This window comes from Ovis canadensis, chromosome 12 (genome assembly GCF_042477335.2).
Source record: "Ovis canadensis isolate MfBH-ARS-UI-01 breed Bighorn chromosome 12, ARS-UI_OviCan_v2, whole genome shotgun sequence".
Taxonomy (NCBI): Eukaryota; Metazoa; Chordata; class Mammalia; order Artiodactyla; family Bovidae; genus Ovis; species Ovis canadensis.
Genome location: NC_091256.1, coordinates 50,037,019 through 50,054,211, shown reverse-complemented (window position 1 = coordinate 50,054,211; position 17,193 = coordinate 50,037,019). Strand labels below are relative to the sequence as shown.

Here is a 17,193-nt window from a genome sequence, read left to right as displayed (position 1 = left end):
TTGGCATCTTGCCTTAAACAACCTTCTTCCTCCAGATCCTTATAGCTGACCTCTTTATGCCATTCTGGTCATGCTTTAAGGGCCCCATAGTCTGAGAGACCTTGCCTGAACATTCCATTAAAAGTGGCTAATCTAATTCCATTCTCTCTCATATTTCATTATATAATAATACTTGATTTTTTTTTTTTACTTTGTCTATTCATCAATTTTCTGTCTTTTGCCACCAGATAGTATCTCTGTCTTGATCCCTGGCACCTAAGATCACTGATACACAGTAGATGCTCAAGAAACATTTGTAAATGAATTAGACAACAAATAAGCATCACAGGAACCTGTTAGTAGTTGTTGAATTATTGAAATATCATTAGATTCCATTAAATAAAATAAGAACCATCAGTAAGAAAATAACTTCCCTCCTGAATTTCACTACCTGAGTATGGAGGTTTTTGTCTAAAGAATTATTTTAGTCCCATACCATCCACGTAACATTTTATGAACAGTTATGTAGAACAGAAAATAGAAATGAAATGAAACAAAAAGAAAGAATAACATTTGGTACAAACCTTTACTATCTCAAAAGGAAAGCGTTCATGGAATATACGATTGATTTTAGCACCCCCTGAGAGCTCCAGAGTGTCTACTTGATCCCCTGACCCTTCAATTCTCTTCTCAAAATCCACAGCAAATTGTTGAACCATCCTGTAATTGCAAAAGAGAAATAAATTCAAGTTAAAGTTACAAGGCTTCGCATTTTTCATCTGAATTTGCTAAGGTTATCCCTCAGAACTCTTTTCCTGGTGTTCTTAGTGTCACCTACTGGCAGAATTAAAAATGCACTCTAGTCAGTGCTCAAAATGTAACTATATGAAACACACATTATCAAGATTTATTTCAGACATCTAATTTAAAATATATACTTCAAATATCTGCATCATTAAATAAACTTTCTGCCATTTAGCTGCAACTATAAAACAGCATTTTAAAATACTTAAATTAGAAATACACTACCATGTGTAAAATTGATAGCTAGTAGGAAGCTGCTGTATAACACAGGGAGCCCAGCCCAGCACTCTGTGACAACCTAGAGGGGGTGGATAGAGGGTGGGGTGGAAGGAGGTTCAAGAGAGAGCGAGCAAATGTATATACTTACGGCTATTTTACGTTGTTTTATGCAGAAACCAACATAACATTATAAAGCAATTATCCTCCAATTAAATTTAAAAAAATCATCTAAGCAATAAAACTTCATATAAAATAGTTAAATGAGCCAGGACTCCTGTGACATCACTATCACCTAGTGTTCCAACTGCTCCAGTAGAGTGCTCTCATACTTTATGAGCTACTCTCTTCCCTGACCTCAGCATCACAGACCTCATTCTGCCAGAACAATGCAAATTTCTGGCCCTCCACCCTTGCCCCTCTGCAACTAGCTCTAGCCTTGTTTTTCAATGACTCCCTAGAATTCAATAAAATGAAAGCTCCTGACCCCATCACCTAAGATTCTCCAGGGTCTGTCCCTGGATGCCTCATCTCTTACAACTCATCCCCACTCACCTTCCAAACCAACTAAAAAGAAGCTATTTAGAGGTCCCCATGAGTACCATGTCTCTCTGCTTTACGCTCATTTTCCTTTCTGCTCTGCCTTATGCTTCTTTGTCTGGCTAATTATTATCAGTCCTTCAAGACTCAGTTCAAGTATTAGTTTTTTCAGGAAGCTTTCCATGATCCACAACTCTATCCACCACCACCACTCACTGCCACCCAGATGAAGGAACCCTTCTCAGCTTCCTCAGAATATTTTCAGCAGAGCATGTAGCAGAGGGCATCACCATCACTCATCTATCAGTCTCTCTCCTAAGGGCATGGACCATGCATATGATTTATTATCCCCTGCTCAGCAAGTTCAATGAAGGAATGAATTACCTCAAGGCAGTTGGTAAAAAACAGAGCAAAAAGATATGTTATACAGAAAAAATGACTAGTTGTATTTATGACTAGTAGGTTTAGAAAGTCTCAATTTTGACACACTGAAACTATTTTTAAATTCAAAATCTACTAGATTGAGAAAAAATTCAAACCACCTAAAATCTGAATCTTTTATTCTCTTTCATTAAAATTATGGATGAAGTAAAAGGAACTTCAAATATTTAGGCCTAAAAATCTAGACTATAACTGGATATAGCTATGTTCATGTACATGCTAACATTAATCTAATTTTAAACACCTGGAAAGGTATGAACCATTGGGAAACCCCTGAAAATTCACCTCCAGCTACTCCATTCCCATTCCCTACACCCCAGCCACCTGGCCCATTGGAACAAGCTGTACCGAAGTTCACACTATTCTCTTGACTTCCTTCTTCCACCCGACAAACGCCTCCCATACTTCAGGGTCTCATTCAAGTGAGTTCACACCCTTCCTAGCATGTATCTGCTCTTTATCTGATCTCCCTTAACATTTAACACTTACCAGAAATGTAGCATTTATCAGATTTTAACAGTTAGTTGTTATATATATGTTTCTGCTGCTCTACTGTGGTTTCTTCTTAAGGGTTAAAAATCTTATTCATTTTTGAATCCTCAGTAGATAGCACAGAGCCAGACATCAAATAGAATACAGAGATGTCAGCAGGGCAAGAGAAAGTAATGAAGAAAGGAAGGGAGGGAGAGAGGCAGGAAGGAAAGAAGGAGGTGAATCAGCTCCCTACAAGGGAGGAATCTAACTGTGGAAAATTGTAATGAGTCCAATGGAATCACAGAGGCAAGACCTAGTCTTTACAAAGACAACAGTTTCAGTTGAATGTTAAGATGATGACCCAGGGCCTAAACAGAAATAGCTTTCCTTTCTCTGTAACTTGAAGACTTTTAATAGGAGCTTAACCAAAGCCAAGAAGAAAAAGAAAAGATAAACTATGTGAGAGTTGAATCCAAAAAAAAAATTTTTTCCTCTGTATGATCTTACTGTTTTTTACATGGAGGAATATAAGATAATGCATTGAATATGTTACATAAATAATTTGAACATTTAGAAATCCTCCTACAAATAAAAGGAATTATGTTGTGCATTTTAAAAGCCAGATTAGGGGTGTTTGATTACAAGACTGCAGAGAGAAAGGGGCCATAGCAAGTGGCAAGCATCATCTTTAGAGATGGACTTCAGATATCCAGGAATGTAAGCTGGTCAGTGGGGGTCTTCGGGTGGAGAGAGACCTGGGGCAATTTGAAGCATAGCGATAAAAGGATAGATGAGGCTGAAAGGAGCTGAAAGAAGGAATGAGGGTAAAAGACATAAGGGGATGGCAATTCTCCAACAACTCTGCTATCCTAACCCAAGAACCCTCAGGGATAAATCTAATAACTCGAGGATAAGAAGAAAAGATCTTGAAGGGGTAAAAAGACACTTGGCAGTTTTCACATTTGCGTATTTAAAGGTCTACATTGAAATCATTACCAAATAGGAAAAAGAAACTTAAATGTGCCCTACTGTCTGTACTTTTTCAAGTTAAATCCTTGGTTCTCACCGCACTGAAAAATACACACAGAGAGATGATATGAAATGACTGAAATAAAAATGATAATAAATACATGTGACACCAGCAGAAACAGTTGCACAATCCAGATGACATTTTCAACAGGAACCTAGCCCACTTTTAAAGACTAAGGGCAAACAACCCTACTGAGTTATCACTGTTGGTTTTGCTCATTTACTGAATCCAATTAGAAAAACACAATAAAACTGGGCAGAGGATTGGGCATTGGTTAAATTTATAATGACAGAATTAAGATCAACAACTATTCTTCAAGAAAACAAAGATTCAAGGCTTATTTTATGACATATACAAAGCCTCATATACTTTACTTCTAAGGGAAAAAACCTAGAAACTAGCATGATAAATAGACTAAGGAAAAAGCAAACTGAAGAAATGTGTTTCAAGTGCTGAACAAGGGAAGGGCAAGGTGACTCACTGCAGCAATGCTTTGGTCTTCCGGGTGGGGTCCTCTGGCTTGAAGTTTTTGTAGGCTTCCACTTCATGTTCTATGGACAGCAACTGGCCCTGTAGTTTGTTTCTGAAGTTGGGCAGGGTGTCTCGAATGTGGTTGGTAAGTTGCTAAATAAAACAAAACAAATTCATGCACACATATGAGAGATGGAAGTTCAACTCAGAAGATAAAAATTGGCCTTAACTGTTTTCCAGATCACTCAAAACCTTAGAAAGTCATACACACATGTGAGTCTGACTATGTAGACAGATGTGAGAAGTTCCAGCTCTCTCCTCCACTGCCTACATCCAAGGTCAAAATTCCCTCAGCTAAAGTCACTAGCTGAGACTATCTCTTTACATCTGGGATACTCTGTTAAAGGCAGCTAAGTTTACTAATGAAGCTGCCTAATGACACCTTAGTATGGACTAATCTGTCAGATCAGCTACCCTGTCAAAAGGAATTTTAAGTTAGAATGTGATACAAATGAAAGAAGCAGAGAATGACAGGTGCTGCCTGAATTCTCAGAACTAAAAGGCTCACCACCAGTGGAGCACAAACCCATGTACCTGTCAGTTGTTAACTTCCTTTCCATTCTATAGCTCAGGCAAGTGTTTTCTCTTTCCTCCATCTTTAGGCCCCAGTCCAACTGTGGTTAGTCCCTAGCTTATACCCTCAACAGGTTGTATATAAAAACCCTGGTATTGATAACTCTACCTAACCACTTGCTGTGGCATTTCCACTGAAGTCAACTGCTGACACCTCAAGCTTAGGATAAAGAAAATTTTCTAAGAGATTTTCTAAGAGGGACAAAACTAATTGAGAACAAAGGTGGGATATAAACCCAGATTGATTAGCCCTCTGACTAATGCTCTTTCTGTTACAATATAATTAAGTCTGAATTAACAGGAAAAAAAGATCATGTTTTTGCATGGCTTAAGAAATAAACTCAGAATCAAGAGAAGAGAAATGTAAATGTTATAGAAATCTAGGAAAAAGAATAATAAATTTAAAGTCAGTGAGTCAATTTAGTCACTCAGTCATGTCCAATTCTTTGTGACCCCATGGACCGCAGCACGCCAGGCCTCCCTGTCCATCACCAACTCCCAGAATTTATCCAAAATTCATGTCCATTGAGTTGGTGATGCCATCTAACCATTTCATCCTCTGTCATGCCCTTCTCCTCCTGCCTTCAATCTTTCCCAGCATCGGGGTCTTTTCAAATGAGTCAGTTCTTTGCATCAGGTGGCCAAAGTATTTTAGAGTTTCGGCTTCAACATCAGTCCTCCCAATGAGTGTTCAGGATTGATTTCCTTTACAATTGACTGGTTTCATCTCCTTGTCCAAGGGACTCTCAAGAGTCTTCTCTAACACCACAGTTCAAAAGCATCAATTCTTGGTGCTCAGCTTTCTTTATAGTCCAACTCACATCCATACATGACTATTGGAAAAACCATAGCCTTGACTAGATGGATCTTAGTCAGCAAAGTAATGTCTCTGCTTTTGAATATGCTGTCTAGGTTGGTCATAACTTTCCTTCCAAGGAGTTAGTGTTTTTTAATTTCATGGCTGCAGTCACCATCTGCAGTGATTTTGGAGACTAAAAAAATAAACTCAGCCACTGTATCCACTGTTTTCCCATCTATTTGCCATGAAGTGATAGAACCGAATACATGGTCTTAGTTTTCTGAATGTTGAGCTTCAAGGCAACTTTTTCACTCTCCTCTTTCACTTTCATCAAGAGGCTCTTTATTTTTTTTATTTTTTTTTTTTTTTAAATTTTTAGTTTTTTATTTTTTAAATTTTAAAATCTTTAATTCTTACATGCATTCCCAAACATGAACCCCCCTCCCACCTCCCTCCCCAGAACATCTTTCTGGGTCATCCCCATGCACCAGCCCCAAGCATGCTGCATCCTGCGTCAGACATAGACTGGCGATTCAATTCACATGATAGTATACATGTTAGAATGTCATTCTCCCAAATCATCCCACCCTCTCCCTCTCCCTCTGAGTCCAAAAGTCCATTATACACATCTGTGTCTCTTTCCCTGTCTTGCATACAGTGTCATCATTGCCATCTTCCTAAATTCCATATATATGTGTTAGTATACTGTATTGGTGTTTTTCTTTCTGGCTTACTTCACTCTGTATAATCGGCTCCAGTTTCATCCATCTCATCAGAACTGATTCAAATGAATTCTTTTTAACGGCTGAGTAATACTCCATTGTGTATATGTACCACAGCTTTCTTATCCATTCATCTGCTGATGGACATCTAGGTTGTTTCCATGTCCTGGCTATTATAAACAGTGCTGCGATGAACATTGGGGTACATGTGTCTCTTTCAATTCTGGTTTCCTCGGTGTGTATGCCCAGAAGTGGGATTGCTGGGTCATAAGGTAGTTCTATTTGCAATTTTTTAAGGAATCTCCACACTGTTCTCCATAGTGGCTGTACTAGTTTGCATTCCCACCAACAGTGTAGGAGGGTTCCCTTTTCTCCACACCCTCTCCAGCATTTATTGCTTGCAGATTTTTGGATCGCAGCCATTCTGACTGGTGTGAAGTGGTACCTCATTGTGGCTTTGATTTGCATTTCTCTAATAATGAGTGATGTTGAGCATCTTTTCATGTGTTTGTTAGCCATCCGTATGTCTTCTTTGGAGAAATGTCTATTTAGTTCTTTGGCCCATTTTTTGATTGGGTCGTTTATTTTTCTGGAGTTAAGCTGCAGAAGTTGCTTGTATATTTTTGAGATTAGTTGTTTGTCAGTTGCTTCATTTGCTATTATTTTCTCCCATTCAGATGGCTGTCTTTTCACCTTGCTTATATTTTCCTTTGTTGTGCAGAAGCTTTTAATTTTAATTAGATCCCATTTGTTTATTTTTGCTTTTATTTCCAGAATTCTGGGAGGTGGATCATAGAGGATCCTGCTGTGATTTATGTCTGAGAGTGTTTTGCCTATGTTCTCCTCTAGGAGTTTTATAGTTTCTGATCTTACATTTAGATCTTTAATCCATTTTGAGTTTATTTTTGTGTGCGGTGTTAGAAAGTGATCTAGTTTCATTCTTTTACAAGTGGTTGACCAGTTTTCCCAGCACCACTTGTTAAAAAGATTGTCTTTACTCCATTGTATATTCTTGCCTCCTTTGTCAAAGATAAGGTGTCCATATGTGTGTGGATTTATCTCTGGGCTTTCTATTTTGTTCCATTGATCTATATGTCTGTCTTTGTGCCAGTACCATACTGTCTTGATGACTGTGGCTTTCATCAAGAGGCTCTTTAGTTCTTCTTCACTTACTGCCATAAGTGTGGTGTCACCTGCATATCTGAGGTTATTGATATTTCTCCTAGCAATCTTGATTCCAGCTTGTGCTTCATCCAGCTCAGTGTTTCTCATGGTGTGCTGTGCACATAAGTTAAATAAGCAGGGTGACAATATACAGCCTTGACGTACTCCTTTCCCGATCTGGAACCAGTCTGTTTTTCCATGTCTAGCTCTATCTGTTTCTTCCTGACTTGCATACAGATTTCTCAGGAGGCAAGTCAGGTGGTCTGGTATTCCCATCTCTTTCAGAATTTTCCACAGTTTGTTGTGATCCACATAGTCAAAGGCTTTGGCATAGTCAATAAAGCAGAAGTAGATGTTTTTCTAGATCTCTCTTGCTTTTTTCAATGATCTAGCAGATGTTGGCAATTTGATCTCTAGTTCCTCTGCCTTTTCTTAAACCAGCTTGAACATCTGGAAGTTCATGGTTCATGTACTATTGAAGCCTGGCTTGGAGAATTTTGAGCATTACTTTACTAGCATGCGACATGAGTGCAATTGTGCAGTAGTTTGAACATTCTTTGGCATTGCCTTTCTTTGGGATTGGCAGTCCTGTGGACACTGCTGAGTTTTCCAAATTTGCTGGCATATTGAGTGCAGCACTTTCACAGCATCATCTTTCAGGATTTGATGGAGCTCAACTGGAATTCCATCATCTCCATTAGCTTTGTTTGTGTGATGCTTAATAAGGCCTACTTGACTTCACATTCCAGGATGTCTGGCTCTAGGTGAGTGATCACACCATCGTGATTATCTGGGTCTTGAAGATCTTTTTTGTATAGTTCTTCTGTGTATTTTAAATTTAAAGTAAGGGGAATAAGATAAGTACACCAAAACCAACTGAAGAACCATTTTAAATCATTTATGTTTTTCCGAGCTTACTTGTGTGTGTGCTTAATCACTCAGTTCTTTCCAATTCTTTGCAACACTATGGACAATAGCTCTGTCCATGGGGATTCTCCATGCAAGAATACTGGAGTGTGTTGCCATGCCCTTCTCCAGGGGATCTTCCCAACCCAGGGATCGAACCCAGGTCTCCCACATTGCAGGTAGATTCAAGGTTATCTGGATATTCAAGGTTATCTGGATATATCTATTCAATAAATCAAGTGATTTAATTGTCAATAGTTCATACCTATCCTATAACCTTGTCCATAGTTATGACTTGTTCGAATAGAAAAAGGAGCCCAGAATGGCAGTGGCTAAAAGACAAGGAAGGGAAAAGTCTGAGAAAATAGAATAAAGGAAGGTCTGAGGACCACAGTGAGGACCTCAGGTAGAACAAACAGCACTCCTGGCTAGCCCAGTATACATAGGGCAAGCCCAGGGAGAAGAGGAAAAAAAAAAACACATAAAAAGAGGAGCCAAAGGGAAGGGGCATCTCCCCTCTTCTCTTTGCGTCTTTTGGGTCGGCATGCCCTCACGCCTCAAGGATGAATTTTCCTTTATTTTCTAAATAAAACTGAGCTGTAACACGGAGCTGTAACACCGATCTGTCTGAGAGCTGTGACACGGTCTGTCTGAGAGCTGTGACAGGGTGTGTCCAAGGGCTGTAACGCTGGTCTGTCACTTCAAATTTTTGTTGGGAAGAGACAGAACTGAGGAAAGTCCACACTCCTCCAACAGACTTATCATGTTATTCCCCTGGCATGTATTGCCACTATGGTTCTGAAGTAGAAAATAAAAACATGGAGAAGACTGCATCCCCAGTAGCAATGCCCAAGAACAAACCCCAAATCTAAGAGTAATAGTAACCACTTGACTGACTTGCCTAACTTCTCTTCTTGGAAGTGTCAACCTCAACATGACTGAAATCAAGTACCTAATATTACCTTCAGAAGTTTCTCCATCTTGGTGATTTCATAGTAACCTGGAACTTGGGAGTTATCCTTGACTTTCCCTCTCCATTACCTACCAGAGCTAATCCACTGCCTAGTTCTCAATTATCCCAAACATGCCCCAAGTCTGATTTCTTTTCCATCTCTACTGGCCCTAACCAAGACCAGGGTACCATCATTTCTCATTTGACTCATAAGTGAGAGGTCTTCTCATTTCTCTTTTTTCCCCCATTTCTACTCTTGATCTTCCTATTTGCAACCACCATAATCATCTTAACCCACAGATGTGACTATTATTCCCCTTCTCAGATTCCTTAAATAACTGACTCCCCAGGGCTCTTAGGATAAGAGCCAAAATCTTTAACATTGCCTACAAACACTATAGGATTCAGCCACTGCCTTCATCTCCACATTCAACTCTTACAACTCACTCTCTGACCACCAGCCATAATGATATTCTTTTCAATTCCTCAAAAATGTCCTGTTCTCTTTCAGTTTTTGCTATAGTAAGGGTCCCTCAGGGTCAGACGTGTTGGTACACATAAGATCAGCAATACAATTATCCTAATTTCAGGAGACTTCCCTGGCAGTCCAGTGGTTAAAACTGTGTGCTTTCAATGCAAGGGTTCAATCCCACATGCCATATGGCATGGCAAAAAAAAAAAAATATCCTAATTTCAAACACAGTGTGAAGATCCTTGAAGCAACAGAGAAACTGATTATACAGCAAATGAAAGATCTTTAGTACAATATTTATTCAATTTTCAGTCAACCAGAATCAGTTATGCCATAATTTATGGGTCACTTGTAATAACCAAATGGTCAATCATACCTGTTCTACTTTTCCAGTATTCATATTTCTAACTTTATTATTTCTAATTATTTTAGTGACTTTTCTCTAAGTTTTTTTTAGTTTGTTTGCATTTTTCTTAGCCCAATATAAGTATGAAAGCAGAAATCAAAAAAAGTTTTATCAGAGCTAAATACATTGATAGAATATCATGATTCTTGCATGACAAACCAAAGTTCCTTCTCCAAAACAAGTTAATAATTTTTAAATGACAACTATATTATTGCTTTATGGCTTCCAAATTATTCATCTACCCTTAATTTAAAAATACAAATTTTATATTAGTCTGTGTTACATCACTTAAAATACAAGTATACTACTGTTTTTTATTTTCTAAAACTGCTTCAATTGCTGCCTAAATGGTTCAGATATAATGTTACTAGTAGCCTACTGTTGTGTTAGCCTCTACTGACACCTTCTAGGAGGGAAAAATCAGAACAATTGTTAACTACTTGACTTATTTAAGTTCATAAATAAAAGTTTAAGCATAAATAAAAGTTTTTGTGAGAAAAGTTGCTCACCATTTTGAGTTAATGTAATCAAAACTTGGGGTGGAGGCTCTATACTCAATGACAATGACACAATTCTACTAGGGACTGGAAAATATATGAAAAAAAAGTACTTTAAATTTTTATGGAAGAAATGTATACATGCATGAAGTGAGGGGAGGCAAAGGGCCTAATTCTATGTTATGGGGAAAGGGGTTATCTGAAAAAGTTTCTTAGCTGAATGAAGATCAGTGATTGCTTATGTGTTTTTAAGATTGGAAATTAAGGATCAAACCAATCCTAAACAAAATCATAAAGAAATTTTAACCATCACAGATTGACATTTCAAAAAAAAAAAAAAACAGATGACAAGAGACCAACTTTTCAGAGAGATACAAGTTTAACTCCTTCAGAAAATTACATATTATGAACAAACATGTGCTAGAATGTGTTCCCCTGTTCACTGTTTCTAAATAAATACGTATTTCTGCTTAGTACACTATTCTTTCAGTAATATTAAGGTGGAATCTGGTCATTTAGAATTACTAATGGCAGGGGTCTAAGTATTCATATTCATCTTTTAACTTTTCTATTAATACTGTTATGCTAAATAGTTCAGAAAAAAGTATAAAGATAAGAAATATGGATTCCAATAGCCATTCACATGTTTTATAATTGTTCTTGTTGTTTGAAAAACCATTTTTACCTGATTAAGGACCTTCTGAAGGTGTGGGGTCCCCATCCGATCAGCAATATGTCTGTAAGCCGGGTGTGAGAGAAAAAATTTCCTTTCTGCCAACATGGCAGCCTTTATGTCCTTCTTCCCGTCTATGTCCTTCTGGCTCCTGTTTACCACCCCTACGTAACCTAAAACAAAACACACACCTATGGAGTTGGGGATACTTTTGGTTTCTTCTTCTGGGGAAATTTTAAAGCTCTTGCAGAGGTCAAATAAGAAAAACAAAATTATTTCAAGAGTCTGAAGAATAGATCCCCTTACAAAACTCAATTTGAGAGATCAGTATTTAATGAAGGCTGGACAATTTGGCTAATGTTGATTTTTTAGCATTAACAAAATAACGTCCTTTTGTCCTTAAAAGATCTGTGCATTTAAATAGAGTAAATCTCTAAGCAGCTTTGTCAGACAGCAGCAAGTAAATAATTCAGACTAAAACAGAAAACATTTATGCAGACTATGATGAATAATTACACCCTTCCTTCAAACCCCTTCTTTTTCCTGTTTTATTCCTATTGTTTGAAGGAATAGTTCTTTCTTTGGATCAATTTTACTGCATTATTTGGGAACACCATGTCATTCCATAACATGTTTAATTAAGCTTAAATCCATTCTTCGCAGTGTGGAGGCATAAAAATTCAGCCTTCCACTGGTTTCCCAGTTGTTTCCCTGCCACACCATCAAAGAAAGTCCTGTATAGGACACAGTACATTACCCCTGCGAAGTGGCAGCAGCTTATTCTCTAGAACATCCCTGGCATCTGTTCCTTCATCCATGAGATCCAGTTTGGTGATGACTCCAATAGTTCTCAGACCTGCACCACAAATAGAACCCACATTACACAATTTGCAGACACCACCAAGTTTCAGAGACATATATGTCTCAATGTTAATTGCAAAGCACTCATATTTCTGGTTCTTTCCCTGTTCCTCCCCATCTTATTTTGTTTTCTAATCCACAACTATCCCGTCTGGTAAATGTCAACAGGATGAGACAGAAAGCTGCAAAACGACCCATCCATAAGATAACTCTTGATCCCGGAGAGAAAAAACAAATAGCTGTTTCACCAAAACACTTATAAATGTATGAGTTTATTTTTATACTACATGTACATGGAAATTATATATTTAAATTATCCCCTCAGGGATTTCACATAGTATGGATGCTTTCTTTTTATGCATTACATTATTAAAAACAAAAAATAGGTTACACATGGACCAGTGATGTGGGTATGTCAGAAACCAAAGCTTATTATTGATCCAGGTCTGAGCACTTGAGATCAAACTACAAAGAGAAGAAAATTAGGTACAGGATACCATCACTACGAAAAATAAACTCAAAAGTCTCACATATTCATTGTTGCTTAGAAAAGGAAATATGACTTAATGGAAAGAAGACTGAAAGAGGAATTCTGAGTCATGGATTCTAGTCTTAAGTCACTTAACTCTCTGAGTCTCAGTTTTCCTCTTCGATAAAATAAACAGTTGGAAATCATGAATCAAAGGTTCCTTTCAGTAATAAAATAATGCAAAAACCTAAACATTTTATATAGCATATCAGATATACTGGGTTTGTTCTTTGCTCCCATCATTAGATAAAATGAACAATATTTGCCTGATTCATCTTTTTAAGTGTATTTCTTGGCTTTGCAAATAAACATGGTTAACTGAATACAAGTTTTTATTTTCTGCCTGAAACCACTCTCAATGGCTTCCCTTGATAGCTCAGTTGGTAAAGAATCCTCTTGTAATGCAGGAGACCCCAGTTCGATTCCTGGGTTGGGAAGATCCCCTGGAGAAAGGATAGGTACCCACTCCAGTATTTTTGGGCTTCCCTTGTGATTCAGCTGGTAAGAATCTGCCTGCAGTGTGGGAGACCTGGGTTTGATCCCTGGGTTGGGAAGATCTCCTGGAGAAAGGAAAGGCTACCAACTCCAGTATTCTGGCCTAGAGAATTCCATGGACTGTATAGTCCATGGGGTGGCAAAGAATCGGACACAACTGAGTGACTTACAGGTTCACTCTCAAATAATAATGTTTAATACTTTCTAAAACATTTATCGTTTTAAATGCTTTACATGTCTTAAATCATTTAATCGTATCAAGTACTCCAACTACTCATTTTTTAAGATGTAGAGACTAAGGCAGAGAGAGATTAAGTCACTAGTCCCAAGGTCATATAAGAAATGGATCTGGGCAGTCTGGTTCTAGAATCCATGCTTTTAACCAATATACTCCTTATCACAGTAAAATAATTTTTTAAAATGTAGAGGTCTTAAACCAAGAAGGAAAAAGAAAATGAAAGAGAAATGCAGATAATTTTTGAAACTGGAAACTTAGCAGGATGACTGTGAACTAACCTAATAGATCAGAAAAGAGGAAAACTTCATCCAAGAAACTCAACAACATGAGATGCCCAGAAGCTGAATAATCTACATCACAGCCTTTCCGTAAGAGTCAAGACCTGGGGGGGCAATAGCTCTGAAAACTGTGGAGAATGGTGGTGGCAGCTGAAGCTGAAAATAGAAACACTGGATGGAAGCAGTTAGATTTCCATGGATAACATAGCTAGGTGCCACCCTGGTCTATCCTGGCAGGACAGTGCAGGTTCACTCTCTGGAAAGAATGAACACAGAAAGAACTGAATTCGTGGGCACTGGGCCAGTTTGGAGGGATATAGATCATAGCAAACACCCTCTTCCAACAACACAAGAGAAGACTCTACACATGGACATCACCAGATGGTCAACACCGAAATCAGACTGATTATATTCTTTGCAGCCAAAGATGGAGAAGATCTATACAGCCAACAAAAACAAGACCAGGAGCTGACTGTGGCTCAGATCATGAACTCCTTATTGCCAAATTCAGACTTAAATTGAAGAAAGTAGGGAAAACCACTAGACCATTCAGGTATGACCTAAAACAAATCCCTTATGATTATACAGTGGAAGTGAGAAATAGATTTAAGGGTCTAGATCTGATAGATAGAGTGCCTGATGAACTATGGAATGAGGTTCATGACACTGTACAGGAGACAGGGATCAAGACCATCCCCATGGAAAAGAAATGCAAAAAAGAAAAATGGCTGTCTGGGGAGGCCTTACAAATAGCTATGAAAAGAAGAGAAGTGAAAAGCAAAGGAGAAAAGGAAACATATAAGCATCTGAATGCAGAGTTCCAAAGAATAGCAAGGAGAGATAAGAAAGCCTTCTTCAGCAATCAATGCAAAGAAATAGAGGAAAACAGAATGGGAAAGACTAGAGATCTCTTCAAGAAAATTAGAGACACCAAGGGAACATTTCATGCAAAGATGGGCTCGATAAAGGACAGAAATGGAATGGACCTAACAGAAGCAGAAGATATTAAGAAGAGGTGGCAAGAATACACAGAAGAACCGTACAAAAAAGATCTTCACAACCCAGATAATCAAGATGGTGTGATCATTCATCTAGAGCTAGACATCTGGGAATGTGAAGTCAAGTGGGCCTCTAAGCATCACTAAGAACAAAGCTAATGGAGGTGATGGAATTCCAGTCCAGCTACTTCAAATCCTGAAAGATGATGCTGTGAAAGTGCTGCACTCAATATGCCAGCAAATTTGGAAAACTGAACAGTGGCCACAGGACTGGAAAAGGTCAGTTTTCATTCCAATCCCAAAGAAAGGCAATGCCAAAGAATGCTCAAACTACCACACAATTGCACTCATCTCACATGCTAGTAAAGTAATGCTCAAAATTCTCCAAGCCAGGCTTCAGCAATACATGACCCATGAACTTCCTGATGTTCAAGCTGGTTTCAGAAAAGGCACAGGAACCAGAGATCAAATTACCAACATCTGCTGGATCATGGAAAAAGCAAGAGAGTTCCAGAAAAACATCTATTTCTGCTTTATTGACTATGCCAAAGCCTTTGACTGTGTGGATCACAATAAACTGTGGAAAATTCTGAAAGAGATGGAATACCAGACCACCTGAACTGCCTCTTGAGAAATCTGTATGCAGGTCAGGAAGCAACAGTTAGAACTGGACATGGAACAACAGACTGGTTTCAAATAGGAAAAGGAGTACATCAAGGCTGTATATTGTCAGCCTGCTTATTTAACTTATACACAGAGTACATCATGAGAAATGCTGGACTGGAAAAAACACAAGCTGGAATCAAGATTGCCAGGAGAAATATCAACAACCTCAGATATGCAGATGACACCACCCTTATGGCAGAAAGTGAAGAGGAACTAAAAAGCCTCTTGATGAAAGTGAAAGTGAGAGTGAAAAAGTTGGCTTAAAGCTCAACATTCAGAAAATTAAGATCATGGCATCTGGTCCCATCACTTCATGGGAAATAGATGGGGAAACAGTGGAAACAGTGTCAGACTTTATTTTTTGGGGCTCCAAAATCACTGCAGATGGTGACTGCAGCCATGAAATTAAAAGACGCTTACTCATTGGAAGGAAAGTTATGACCAACCTAGGTAATATATTCAAAAGCAGAGACATTACTTTGCCAACTAAGGTCCGTCTAGTCAAGGCTATGGTTTTTCCAGTAGTCATGTATGGATGTGAGAGTTGGACTGTGAAGAAGGCTGAGTGCTGAAGAATTGATGTTTTTGAACTGTGGTGTTGGAGAAGACTCTTGAGAGTCTCTTGGACTGCAAGGAGATCCAACCAATCCATTCTGAAGGAGATCAGCCCTGGGATTTCTTTGGAAGGAATGCTGCTAAAGCTGAAACTCCAGTACTTAGGCCATCTCATGTGAAGAGTTGACTCATTGGAAAAGACTCTGATGCTGGGAGGGATTGGGGGCAGGAGGAGAAGAGGACGACCGAGGATGAGATGGCTGGATGGCATCACTGACTCGATGGACATGAGTCTGAGTGAACTCCGGTAGTTGGTGATGGACAGGGAGGACTGGCGTGCTGCGATTCATTGTGTCACAAAGAGTCGGACATGACTGAGCGACTGAACTGAGTATTAAAAGAGAATAATTAAGCAAAATTCTATACAGAGAGTGGGAGGACCACCCCTCTCCATTCCAGTTCCTTAATCTGACTTGAATAAAGACTTTAACCACCAGGCAAGAGATTGGAACAACGGTCTGGGAATACTAACCATTCCAACAGAAAAAAATACACATTGACATTCAAAGGAACAATGGTTAAAATAGTCCAATAAAACATTGGACTATTGTTGTGAAGTCTATCATTCCATAATTCAAATAAACACACATGGAACACCAACCAATAATATTTCACATTTAAATATAAATGGATAGCCAAGGAGATGCTCTAATACGAAACTAAAAGCAGTAAACATTATACAACTGAACTTGAGGGACTTCCCTGGAGGTCTAGTAGTTAAGATTCTGCACTTCCACAATTCATATGGAAACACAAAAGACCCTGAATAGCCAAAGCAGTGTTGAGAAAAAAGAATGGAGCTGGAGGAATCAATCTTCCTGACTTCAGGTTATACTACAAAGCTACAGTCATCAAGACATTATGATACTGGTACAAAAACAGAAATATAGACCAATGGAACAAGATAGAAAGCCTAGAAATAAACCAATGCACCTATGGGTACCTTATTTTTGACAAAGGAGGCAAGAATATACAATGGGGCAAAGATAGCCTCTTCTATAAATGGTGCTGGGAAAACTGGACTGCTACATGTAAAAGAATGAAATTAGAACACTTCCTAACACCATACACAAAGATAAACTCAAAATGGATTAAAGACCTAGACATAAGACCAGAAACTATAAAACTCTTAGAGGAAAACATAGGCAAAACACTTCATGACATAAACCAAAACAAGATCCTCTATGACCAACCTCCTACAGTAATGGAAATAAAAACAAAAGTAAACAAGTGGGACCTGATTAAACTTAAAAGCTTTTGCACAGCAAAGGAAACTATAAGCAAGGTAAAAAGACAACCCTCAGAATGGGAGAAAATAATAGCAAATGAAACAA

At 38.4% G+C, this 17,193-nt stretch overlaps 1 protein-coding gene across 8 annotated transcripts in view; it reads right to left on the bottom strand.

Annotated features, from left to right (window-relative positions):
• Positions 1 to 17,193, bottom strand: part of DNM3 (dynamin 3) — a 638,181-nt gene that overhangs the window by 388,437 nt on the left and 232,551 nt on the right. For all 8 annotated transcript variants that reach the window (XM_069545637.1, XM_069545635.1, XM_069545641.1 and 5 more), the window contains exons 5-8: positions 11,937 to 12,035; positions 11,192 to 11,352; positions 3,966 to 4,108; positions 564 to 699 (exon numbers count right to left, since the gene is read on the bottom strand). In XM_069545637.1, coding sequence (XP_069401738.1) covers positions 564 to 699; positions 3,966 to 4,108; positions 11,192 to 11,352; positions 11,937 to 12,035 — 539 coding nt within the window. The remainder of the gene's footprint in view (positions 1 to 563; positions 700 to 3,965; positions 4,109 to 11,191; positions 11,353 to 11,936; positions 12,036 to 17,193) is intronic.